Below are 13280 nucleotides of genomic sequence, written 5' to 3'. Positions count from 1 at the left end.
CCCAGCTCATCTCAGACGATTTTTCCCCTCCTAGTTTATGCTTTTGCTACCCTTACAGTTCCATGAGCATGCCCTTCTCTCTTCCCCTTCCATGCCTTTCATGCCTGGAAAGTCTTCTTGGTGCTTTATCTGGCAAATTCCTACCCATCCTTTAGATTTTAGTCAAAATGCTTTCTCCTGTAAGAGCCTTTCCACTACCCCTGGACAGAGACAGGTGCTGATGTGCTTTCTCCCCTGTGTTTCCACTGACCACTTCACTTCATAGCACTCGACACATTTTAGCCTAATTGTGTATCTCTTAAGCTTGTGAACATCTTAAGACCCATGACCATGCCCTTGTCACTCTGTAGTCTCAGTACCTGCAACAGTGCAGGAAAGTGGTAAAAGTTTATTGGACTGATACGGAAATAATACAGAATTTCATCCACTTCTGGCCAGATTCCTATATTGTGAATATATGCATCAATTGAGATGGTCTATACTTCACTTCTGGACTGCAAGGAGATCAAATCAGTCAATCCTAAAGGAAATCAATCCTGAATATTCATTGGAAGGACTGATGCTGAAGCTGAAGCTCCAATACTTTGACCACCTCATGTGAAGAGCTGACTCATTGGAAAAGACCCTGATGATGGGAAAGATTGAAGGAAAGAAGAGAAGGGGGCCATAAAGAATGAGATGGTTGGATGACATCAGTGAATCCATGGACATGAGTTTGAGCAAGCTCCGGGAGACAGTGAAGGACAGGGAAGACTGGTGTGCTGCAGTCCATGGGGTCGCAAGGAATTGGACAGGACTCAGCAAACTGAACAACAACACATACTTTACTTCAGGTACATAAAGTAGATTGAGCTTCTGAGTAAGATTCAGGACAGAATTAGGGAGTCAGTATTATCCCAAGATCATGATACACTATATATGTTTTCGGCTTTGTGGTCCAAACACACACACACACACACACACACACACACACACACAAACACACACACACATGTATATAAATATATACTTCAGGGCCTATAAGTTAAAATTTACAAATAAAACTATGAGTACTCAAATGTTAAGAACTATAGCACTATGTTAAACCTCTGGAGTTTGGTTTATTCATTGGGGTCAAAGTCAGGTCAGAAGCAGCATCTTCTATACGGGTTATCAGTTCAGTCCAGTTCAGTTCAGTCGCTCAGTCATGTCCAACTCTTTGCGACCCCATGAACCACAGAACGCCAGGCCTCCCTGTCCATCACCAACTCCCGGAGTCCACCTAAACCATGTCCATTGAGTCAATGATGCCATCCAGCCATCTCATCCTCTGTCGTCCCCTCCTCCTCCTGCCCTCAATCTTTCCCAGCATCATGTATATAACCAGACTTATAACTGAGGGTTAATCAATATCACACATTTCCTATGGCTCTAGTATTACAAGATAAGGATGGACACAAGATAGCATTTGTGTGCCTCTACTAATGTAAATAAATATGACTGGATTATAATATTTCTGTACTATTATACGGAAAACCCCAAATAAACTATTTGGCCAATCCAATAAATAAAAGTAAAACAAAGTGAAAGCAATTGTGACAACAACTAGAACAGCTCTTTGATTCATACTGTCTCAGGAGAGAGCACATAAGCCCCACTTTAAGGGTTTTACGCTAACCATCCTGGGGAAATACGAGAGAAAACAAAGATGGCTAACATGGACTATTGCACAGTTTAGAGAAATGCATAATGTTCTCATTGGTTTGTACTGAGGGTAGAGGAGTCAGTGAAACTTGTATTCAAATCCTTCCTCCACTGCTTATTAGCGTGTATCTATGGAAAAGGCAATGGCAACCCACTCCAGTACTCTTGCCTGGAAAATCCCATGGACGGAGGAGCCTGGTAGGCTGCAGTCCATGGAGTCACGAAGAGTTGGACACGACTGAGCGACTTCATTTTCACTTTTCACTTTCATGCATTGGAGAAGGAAATGGCAACCCACTCCAGTGTTCTTGCCTGGAGAATCCCAGGGAAGGCGGAGCCTGGTGGGCTGCCGGCTATGGGGTCGCGCAGAGTCGGACATGACTGAAGTGACTTAGCAGCATCAGCATGGGCAAGGTAATCTCTAAACTTCAGTCTAATCATAAAAATTAGTATTATTGCAAGTAATCAACAAAGCAACTACTGTTTTCATTACTATTTTTATCTTCTAAGATGCTGGTTTTTGGGCTCTTGTTGTCTCTTTTTTTCTTAAGGCCCAGCTAGTCAAACTCTGCCTTTTCTTCCTTTCCCTCTCTCACTAAAATCCCCTTTTCTACCTATAGGAATGCACATATGTATGTCCACAGGACCTGAAGTGTACTTGAGTAAGTGGATAATCAGGATTTTAAGAGATCTCTAAACTGGTGACACTATCTCAATAATCCTTTGCCTAGTTCCTGCTAGGGATATTGGAATTGAAGTGGTTTGTTTGTTTTTGTTTTTTTAAGAAAGAGATTATTTTATTTTTAAAATTGTATTTATTTATTTATTTTGGTCATGTGACATTCAAGATCTTGGTTCCTCAAACAGAGATCGAAACCATGCCCCCTGCAATGGAAGGGCGGAGCTCTAACCACTAGACAACTAGGAAAATCCCAGAATTGCCATGTAGAAAGAGATAAATTCATAGATAAATAGCACAAAGCAAACGAGAATAGACTCACCATTCTTGACAAACTTCATCGAAGTCTTAAGGCGAGCCACACTGATGTCTAGTTGTCCAACAACTTTTCGGTATCTTCCACAATCACAGACAGTACCTTTTAAATGACAAAGCTGTCAATTCATGTTGATGCCCATGAAGAATGGATAAGAAGGGCAACTGCTCTCTTCCCAATATTTACTGTCTTTTTCTAGTCTAGCTATGTCTTTCTGTGAATGGCGATGCTTCTCGTCTTTTATTAAAGACAAGGTTTCCAATATACAGGAATTCAGAATTTATCTTTTACAATATTTTGAAGGAGTTAAAACAGAGTTCTAAACCAGTTTTTTTTTTTTTTAAAGAACAGTAAGTATGACAAACCACTGCTCACATATTGTGAACCATTTGGCATTTTTGTTGAACACAGAACGTATCTCTACAGTCTCAGAATAAAATCTTTACAGCATTTTAAAAACATATTTCTAGTTTTCTCTTGTGTTACTGTATTGTTTGTTGGCTAACATAACTCTTCCAAGATGGGAGAAACCTTTCATGACAAAATTAATGTTAATTCTGATTATCCATTTGGAGTATAGCTTAATGTTTTGAGGACTAAGTTTAAATCTTGTAAATAGTTTTATCTTATAATTTTAAGAGCAAGTTGTCACATTTGTGGATTAACTATGATTTTAATTTCTGCCACGAATTCCCCTTCACTCATTTACCTTTTGAATCACCTACTGATAATGTGGCAGAGAAAAAACTGTAAGGAAAATGATGTAAAGTTCAAATGATTTTTTTTTCCTATTTAATGGATGTTTCATGTCAACATTTCCACTTGCTTTTTTCTCCGAGGGTTGAAAAGAAAAATGAATTTTACTAGCCAAAGGGGGAAAAAAAATCTGTGCCTTTATTCATCCGTATTCACAGTTAAATATAAGGAATTTAAAACAGCTCTTAGAATTAGGCTTCTCTACATCTTTATGAATAGGGGCTTCCCAGGTGGCTCAGTGGTAGAGAATCCACTTGCCAATGCAGGAGATGCAAGAGATGCGGGTTTGATCCCTTGGGTTGGGAAGATCCCCTGGAGGAGGAAACGGCAAGGCACTCCAGCATTCTTGCTGGAAAAATCCCACGGACAGAGAAACTTCGCAGGCTACAGTCCATGGGGTCACAAAGAGTCGGATACAACTGAGCAACTAAGCACGCACACACTCACACCTTTATGGATGGACATAATTGAAGCTTACTAGGAACGAGCTACTTTCTTTCCCTGCATCAAGCACTGGAAAGAGTCCTCTTTTCAGTATCAGGGAGAGGCTCCCAGGCCACTGACGCATGTTCTGTAACCACTAGGCCTCGCTTCATTAGGCCAGTTTGCTGGTGACAAAATGCTGGGCCAACGTTTGGTTGAGACTCTGGTGAAAGGCTGAGTCTATTGCTGGTCCTATTGTTGTGGCCCTTGTGGATTTTCCTCTCGGTCTAGGAGGATGAGGGCTGCTTCCTGATGTACTAGATTTGCTACCTCAAGCAAGCGTGGCAGAGGTGGAATGAACCGTCCACCCCTTCCGGGGGGCCTGAAAAGTCACCACTAGAGAGAGAGGAGAATTTCCTTCCCTCCTTTCCTCTGGGCCAAGGAAAAGGAGGTTAATCACACTGAACAGGCTATTGTTCTTCTATTAAATATATTTATTTTTGAGACCAATAGTTTTGTAATGATGCTAAAAGTTAAAAAGAAAAGCAACATGAATATCTATCAACAGAGGAATGGATAAAGAAGATGTGGCTGATTCATTTTGCATTTTGTACAGTAGAAACTAATACAACATTGTAAAGCAACCACACTAAAATAAAAATTAATTTAAAAAAGAAAAAAATGAGCATATTATACCTGCTTTGCCTTTTCCCCCAGGTATTCCTGGCAAACCCTTTTCCCCTTTGTCACCTGAAGAAAAACAATAGCCATGAAAAGAACAATTAAATAAAATAGTACTATTGATGAGTAGAATTAAATGCATAAAATATAATGAAATAGAATTATATCAGGCAGACAATATCTTACATACCTAAAATAAGAAGAAAGAGGTTTTAAACTTCATTTGTAATATCTTCAAATAATACTTACTAATATTATAAAAATAATTTGGTTTTGAGTTGGCTGCACAGGTACAACTAATCAAACAAGTCATAATTTAATTAGATGGAATACAGAATTCCAGCTGGATATATAAACATTTAATTTTGTGTCATTTATCCCACTAACATGTTTTTATAATGTGGCCTTCTAGGCAAAGCTAATACAATATTCTGCATGTTTTTAATTTTTAAAGTTCTATTGCTTTACATATCTGAATCAACTGATTAGCATAACACAGTGTCTGTGTATTTATTATATTATGCCCCCAAGTTCTTCCATGTGGCTTTGCCCTTGGATTTTCAAAAACATGTATTGTGCTTTTTCAATTTAATTCAACAAATACATACTATTTACTTACTCTATGCAAGACAAAACATTTGCTTGGTACTTTGAAAAGATATAAAGAGAGACAAGATTAAACTTTTGGCTTGAAAGAGTTTATGCTTTTTGGAAGAGATGTGATATATGCAAATACTGATCATATAAAGTTGTGTCAGAAATATTATACTGAAATATCAACGTTGATAATTTTCCTTTCTGCTCTTTTTTGTATGTGACCTTTTTCTTAGAGACATCAACAAAATAAATTTGAGAATCAGAATTGTTAAAGCAAAAAGAAAAAAAAGTTGACTTTTTTTCCACTTCAAAATAAGCTCTTGAAGTCCACATCAGACACTATAATTGAAAGCAAAAGCTTTTGATTTATAAGAGGAAATGTTTGGCTGAACTTTGGGGGAATCAAAAGAGAAGATTCTGATAGAAGTAAAAGAGAGCTTATGCTTCAATGGAGATCTGGAAAAAGAATAAGAAAAAATCCAGGGGGATAAATACAGGATGATGGTCATACAGGCTAGAGAAGAGTATGAGGTTTACGCTTGTAGGACAATGATATGGCCAGGAGTTCGGTAAATAACGGAGGCGACAATGTAAGGGGGAATGGAGTCAGCATTGAGGTTCTGCCTAATTCCTTCTTTTCCTTCCCTTTTCCAAAGGGAAAACCCCAAGGATTCCCCATATTGCCTGTCCATTAGCTATTCTGTCTTTGCTGATCACTTTTCATTAAGAGTCCTGTATGTGTTGGTTATTGATCATCGATCATCCAGAAATTCATGCCGATCAGGGCCCCGAGGATTTTCTGAGCCTTTCCTAATTGACCCACATGGACGCTTTTCTTTACAGTGATGCCAGACCTTCATGAGCTCCCCAGATAAAAGGAGGGGGCTCCTTGAAACTCTGAACGTAGTTTGAGTATGGAGTGGAATGTCTCTGAATCTTATGCTTAGATGAAATGAGACAATGGTGAAATCTATGACAATGGAATGTGATCAATATTGAAAGAGAAACCATGAACAGAGATAAAATACTCTCTCCAATGTTAGAGGGGGCTGGCAGAGATAGTGCTCCAGCTGGAAGAATGAAGGAAGCCTCTCCTGAGGGGATGGTGCTGGAGTTTCAGCAGGTGGAGATGGGAGCCAGGTAGTAGACCCTGTACAGCAGAGGTGTAATTGGGAAAGAAGCATAAAAGTATGCCGAGCATCCTGGTAAGGAAGATTGATATGGACACACCTGATCTGTGTCCTGAAAACTCTGCATTTCCCTTATGTGTAAACTGGAAAAGATAAGACTAGATTTGAGACAATGTTAATGGAAGAAAGGGAGTGTATGTTTGCTGAGTGCCAATCATTTGTCAAGTATTGTTTGGATACTTTAAAGGTATCATTATACGAAACCCAATGAACTAGGTGCTATCATTATCTTTATTCTAACAACTGAAGGAACTAAGAGTCAGGGAGGCAAAATAAATGACTCAAGGACATCCAACCATTCAGTAGCAGTGCTGGTATTAAAACCCAACAACTTCTGACTCCCCAGTTTGTGGTGCTTTTCAAATAATTTAACCAATAATTTAATGAAGGGAAGCAAAGTCTTCAAAAAGTGCTATAAAATGTTGAAAGTAATGTAAGTCTTATCATCACCAAAACCAATATGGACTTGAAAGATCATATGAGTCTGGCTTCATATTTTAATTAAAAAAATAGTTTATTTTCTTTATATGTGAATCTCTTTCAATTCAACATGAGTTGAAAATTGATTTTAGTTCTGCTATGATCCTAGTTCTGGTCTAAGTCCAATAATAAACATTTAAAAAGTATACATAAAGTACTTGCTTTAGAAAATTATAGGCTTTTGGAGAACTTCGCTGGTGGTCCAGTGGCTGGGACTCCATGCTTTCACTGCTGAGGATGCTGGTTCAATCCCTAGTTGAGGAAGTAGGATCCCATAAGCTGTGCAGCATGGCCAAAATGTTAGGTTTTTAAGGAAAACAAAGAGCACATAAAAGACCAAGGAGATGAGACACTAGCACTATTACTCCCTAACAGAGAGAAATAAAGGGAATGCCTGGTGGGTATTCAGAGAAGGCAAAGATGACTGTGGATCAGAGTAGGAAAGGAAGGCTTCTTTGAAGCAGCAGCCTTTAACTGGATCTTAAGAATGTGGGGAATAGAGTCTTGAATTGATGCATAGATTTTTTTCTGAGAAGATGTAAGCACTGTGACTACTTTCCATTCCTTTTTTTAACAGATGGGAAAGTCAAAACAGTATGGTGGACTGAAAAACCACAGAAATCTGAACAACCAGGGTTTGAATGCTGACTCGGCATCTTACTAGCTAAACATGGACCAGTTACTTAATTCCTTTAAATTTCCATTTCTTCATTTTTAAAGTAGAATGATGGTGCCTAAAGTCATAAGAAGGATAAATTAGACAATGTCATGGGATTAGGTCTGTGGTTGACTTGTAAAGGGTATTTAACTCATGTTTGCTTCTGTGCACTAAATCAGAGTTACAGTAAAGGAAAGCATGCCAGGTAGTTAGCCAATTCATGGTGGATGTGAGCTCATTGTGTCTATTTCCTCAAATGAAATCTGGTTTAAAGCCACATATAAAAATTAATTTTGACCCATAAGTGAGAATACCTCTGTATTAACTGTCTTAAGGTTGAAGAATCAGAGGTTGCATTTAAACAAACAAAATACCATAATACTTTCATTGTAAAAGGAGGATCAACCTTAAGTAAAAGCATCTATTTTGCCATGAGATTGAATTTACCTATACTAAATCATCCTTTCCTATTCCTGAAATAAAATATTGACATACAGAAAGCTACCTTCTCCATTCAAGTGACAACATTAAGGTCAGCCCAGAAAGTTGAAATTAATCTGAGTCAGTGAAAAATTTAGAAGGACCAGCGACAAGATGAGGACAATAAATTTCAAAGTACGGATTAAAAATGAAATTAATCCAGGTGAGCCAGAACACTGAACCTCCATTTTCAAAAATATTCTAGGACATGCTCATAAATTTTCAGAGGAGAAAAAGACTTTGGCCAATGTTGAAAACTGATGTTAAGGGAAAGTAGTAGTTAACAGAAATAAAGAGTAGAAAAGAGAGTCACATCACAGGAAATGACATATATCATTTATTTTTCATTCTTAATGTAATAAACATTTAGAAAGTTTCTCCTTTATAGTAGACATTAGAATAAAATGATTAAAAAGCAGGCTTTCCCAAATACAACTTATATGTATTTAAACAAATAGATCTGATATACCTTCCATTCATTTCCTCCAGAAATTCATAGCCTATTGAATGACACAGACAAGTTCATAAGCCATAGTGATAATAAAGTGATAGGTGTGCACTAGGCGCATAGCATAAGAGTTTGAATAAGGAATCGGCCTGAAGAAGATAAGGTTAGTTAACCCTATCCATTCCAGACTACTACTTCTCCAATGTTTGGGACTTCATCCATTTTGAGGCTCAGAAAATCATAGAACAGTTTTCGACCCTCCCCTTGTCTCTCTTCAAGAGTTATCTAGTCTTATTCTATGGAAGGATTAAGACTTGACTCAAAGTCATGAACTTCAACTCTCCTGGTTGGAGTCTCATCTAGATTTGACACATCTAAATCTAGGAAAGTTCAACCTCTAGAATAACTCACTGACAAATGAAGGTCTTGAATTCTGGATGTGTTCATTGCAATAACTTAGTCTCCCCCTCCACTTCTGCTCATCTCTATGGCAATACTTGAGAACTTAACCTTATATAATGTGATTGCATCTCAGAAATCTTGAAGTCCAACATCCTGCACTCTAGTTACACCTTTACATCCCTTTAGCCATTTGTTAAATGAAGCTGATATAACCAGAGGCAGATTCATGATGACTTTATCCAAAGCTTATACAATTTGAGGAGACTTCTTTTAAAAAATACCAAATTCCAAATTGAAAAATACTTTTAAAAATCAACATATTATAAGAAAAGAAATAAAACTAGATGACTAAATTTTACAAGTAGTCAGCTGCCACATTACAAAATTCACTTAAAAATGTAACATTTTAATTAATAAATGAATTTTGTGCATCTATAATTCTTTTCATATATTATGTGCTGTGTATGTTTGGCTGCATTCATATTCATCCAACTGACCTAGCAATATTTATTAATAGGCATCTCATTTCCCATTTCAAAAAAATATCATCTTTGCATAATTCAAGTTTGGGGTCTGTTTCTGCATTGTTTATTTCTTTCCACTGGTCTATTTGTCTCTGCACTGAATCAATACTATCTTAATTGTTTAGCTTTATAATAAGCGCTTAAATTTATTAAACATTAATTTATAACATTTATTTGATTTAAACCTTTCACTTTTGTTTTTATTTTTCAAGACAGTCTTTGGGTATCTGTGGTCCTTTTCATTTCCATATAAATTTTGAATTGGCTTATCAGATTCCAAGAGAACTACTTCTGGGATGTTAATTGGGAGAAGACTGAATCTATAGATCAAATATGGAGCATCTTAACAATATTACTTATTTTAACAATATTGAGTCTCCCAATCTATGAATGTAGCTTTACTTCCATCTCCTTAGATAATCTTCAATTTCTCTCATTACAATCATGTAGTGTTTGTTGTAGAGAGCTTATACATCTTTTGTTAGATTTATTTCTAGATATTTGCTATAATAAAGGGAATCTTTTCAATTTCAGTTTTTAAAATGGTTTCTAGTACTTAGAAACAAAAATTGATTTTTGTATGTTAAAGCTCTGCCTGCGTGTTTAGTCATGTCTGACTCCCACCGGGCTCCTCTGTCCCTGGGATTCTCCAAGCAAGGATACTGGAGTGGGTTGTCATGCCCTCCTCCAGGGGATCTTTTTCACCAGGGATTGAACCTGCATCTCCTTCAGCTCCTGCATTGGCAGGCGGATTCTTACCAGTGTGCCACCTGGGAAGTCCCTTGTTAAGCTATCTTTAAAAAAACAATACAAATAGCTTATCTGTAGATTCTTTTGAATTTTCTGGGTATGTTACATGATTAGGAAATAATCACCCTCTTATTTCTCCATTTCCAACTATTGTGATTCTTATCTCTTATTCTGGCATTTTTGCTCTGGCTAGAACCTCTTCTATAATGCTGACTGTTGGCTAGACTTGATGATGAGGGCTATACTTATCTCATTTCCATTGACAGGAGAGCAGTGTTCAATATTTCACTACCAAGTATGATTTTTAAATAAGTTTTTATTGCTGCTATTCCTTTTCATATTAAATGTTCTGGCAGACTTTGAATATCAATTCAGCCTGAGCAACTTGCTGCTCAAGTCTCTTAGTCCTTTAATGCTGCCTCACATGTGAATCTGTAAATGAGGAAAAATGGGTCAGGATGTAGAGCCTACCTTAGTGTGGTCCCCTTCTTCTCCAGATCACAGCCCCTAAAGTCTATTCAATTTGGTTGCCCTCTCATGCCTTCAAATATGTTTGTTTGTTTTTGACTCAACTAGTCATTCTTAGCAGAAGGATTCATGTGGTGAATTTCTCACAGCTTGTAGCAGAAATCTGAATTTTGTCTTTGTTATAAATAATATAAGTGATTTCTCTCACCTTCACAACTTGTTATTGATGTTGTATGTAAAATAAGAATATTGTCAAACTTGAAAATACCTCTGTAAAATCATATTCACATATGAGCTGTTAGATTTGAAATTTTTTTCCACCGATGAACTCTGCCTGGTACATTTCATACCCTGTTTCTTTTGAACAGTCTACACATTTCTTGGACTGGATGTCCTGGACATATTCCTATGATGACCTGACCTCTGCCCCTGCACTTTTCCATCATGACTTTGGATACATCTGCACAGCAGGTGGTAGAAGTATTCTTGGAAGCTATTCCTACATCAGAATTGTTAGCAGGAACTTAACTGTACGTGGAAGTGACTACAAACTACAGAGATATATTCCATTAAGTCGAAATGAAATATTTCGCCTATTCAAGTTCTTCTTAGCTAGCTCCCAAAATACTTGTATCCACTCCAAAAACTGATACAAGGAGAAGTATGATGGAGGAAAGTTGGATCAGAAAACAGGTCTCGCTCTCTCTTTTTTTTTTTTTAGGCTGTTATTGTCTTTATTTTGTCCATGAGGGAACTGAAGCACAGATAGCTTTAAGAAATGTATACAAGGTCAAATATATACAAGAAAGAACCTGAGTCAGGATTGAAACCCAGTCATTCTGATTTCAAACCTCAAGAGCTTAAATACTCTGCTGTATGACAGACCAAATAATCCATGGTAGAGGATGTTCATACCTTAGTGGATGATCAAGTTCAGGCTGGGAACACAAAAGAAAGGACGGCTTAAGGAAAAGCTTTATCAAGAAGTTTATTTTTCCATAGTTTCAAAGAATGAGTGGTATTTTGACTGACAGTGATGGACAAAGAGGTGTCTACGGGTAGAAAATTGTCTGAGTAAAGGCAGAAGGCAGGAGAAGACACCTTGACATGTTTGGGAAACAGCAAAAGGACACAGTACTCTTAATCGACGCATTCCAGGGGGGACAGTATCACCTCTCAGATCAAAAGTCAGTGCAGCAGGGGTGAAAAAATCTTACTCTTTTTAGATATACAAAGTAGAAATATACACAAACTATATAACATGTGGTCCACTGGTGGGAAGTTTTTGGAGATTAGCAACAATTTGAAAAAACTCACAGATAAACTGCGTAGACTAGAAATACCAAGAAAATTAAGAAAAAGGTATGTCATGAATGCATAAAATATATGCATTAAATAGATAGTAGTCTATTTTATCATTTATACCATAAAATAAATACAAATTGATTACAGAAAGTCAATATTTATCAAAACTTCCACACACAATCACAGACCATACATGGTGCCATTCCCAGATGTGAGAAATGTAAACAAACATAATGATGCAGTATTAAATCATAAGTGTATAAATTTAACTGGAGTAAACACTGTACTAAGGTATAGTTTCATAGACACCTCCCACTACTACTGTGTGAGCTCAAGTGTTGCAAGTATCTGATTAAAATACTCCTCTGCTGCAATTCATCTCCACTGGAGCAGTTGGTAGGTTCAAGCAAATTGTGTATCCAAGTAAAAAGTGATCACTTTGCATCTTCAAACCAATAGTACAATGTCTGTATGAACTGCTGAATATCAGAAGCAGTAAGAGTAAGTAACCGGCTACCATTGCGGGGATTTAGGAAAAGAACATAAAGAGTGCTGAGATAATAAAGAGGAGGCCACCTCTGTTTTAGACAATAGTGAAGCAAGAATGTGCAGGATCAAGATATGAGTGAAAACAAAAGGATGTAGATATATACACTTCAGATTACTACTCTGTTAACAGATCTCAGGCATAGAATTATTATTATTCCACTCCAATTAAAATACAATATTATACTGTTCTTGGCTACCTTGATTCTTATGAATAGTTTTCTACAACTGAGTGTGCTTCATGGTCATGACATTCATTTTAATCGTATAAAGTATTATAACCAGTAGGTCGCAGGAGACAGTTCTGTGTAGAATCTAACTGAACTTTATGTTTGACTCTGTCCTTGAATTTCAATTGAATTTTGCTCAAGGCCTTTTTGTAAAGACACATTGCTTACATGTGGAAGAAACAGCCAAGCTAGGAAGAGAGAACTCGTATTTTAAAAGAAAGAAAAAGGGTCATTTTTGTGATACAGAATGTTTCAAAATAGATCAAGAGTAGGTTTCATCTGCTTTAAATTGCTACTGGAGAATGGTAAAATACAGCTTACCCTTCTTGCCAATGGGCCCAGTCTTGCCAATATTGCCTTGATCTCCTACATCACCCAGTTCTCCCTTAACTCCTGAAAAGCAAAATATGTCATCTTTATATCCTAAGGTTTTATCTTCCTTTTAATGATATGCCTAATATATGATATTCACTTGAAGGAAATACCTAAAAGTACATTCTTCTATCTGCGATATAAAATATATATTCTTTGCTATATTACCTATTTTAATAGCATTATAATGTATGCACTAAAATTAAAGTGTGGGTGAATATGACAGTCCTGGGTTTGATAATATTAAAATGCTTACAGATGCAATATTTCTAAAGAACTTGAGCAGAGGATG

The 13280-nt window shown here is 37.0% G+C and overlaps 1 protein-coding gene across 16 annotated transcripts in view; it reads right to left on the bottom strand.

Moving 5' to 3' along the window:
• Positions 1-13280, bottom strand: part of COLEC10 (collectin subfamily member 10) — a 484235-nt gene that overhangs the window by 4512 nt on the left and 466443 nt on the right. For all 16 annotated transcript variants that reach the window (XM_081505288.1, XM_081505278.1, XM_081505281.1 and 13 more), the window contains 3 exons: positions 12938-13009; positions 4554-4607; positions 2685-2780 (listed from right to left, as the gene is read on the bottom strand). In XM_081505288.1, coding sequence (XP_081361414.1) covers positions 2685-2780; positions 4554-4607; positions 12938-13009 — 222 coding nt within the window. The remainder of the gene's footprint in view (positions 1-2684; positions 2781-4553; positions 4608-12937; positions 13010-13280) is intronic.

Source organism: Giraffa tippelskirchi, chromosome 6, assembly GCF_054371585.1.
Source record: "Giraffa tippelskirchi isolate mGirTip1 chromosome 6, T2T-mGirTip1v1.2.pri, whole genome shotgun sequence".
Classification (NCBI taxonomy): domain Eukaryota; kingdom Metazoa; phylum Chordata; class Mammalia; order Artiodactyla; family Giraffidae; genus Giraffa; species Giraffa tippelskirchi.
The sequence above is the reverse complement of the archived record's forward strand: the minus strand, read 5'-3'. Positions and strand labels throughout refer to the sequence as shown.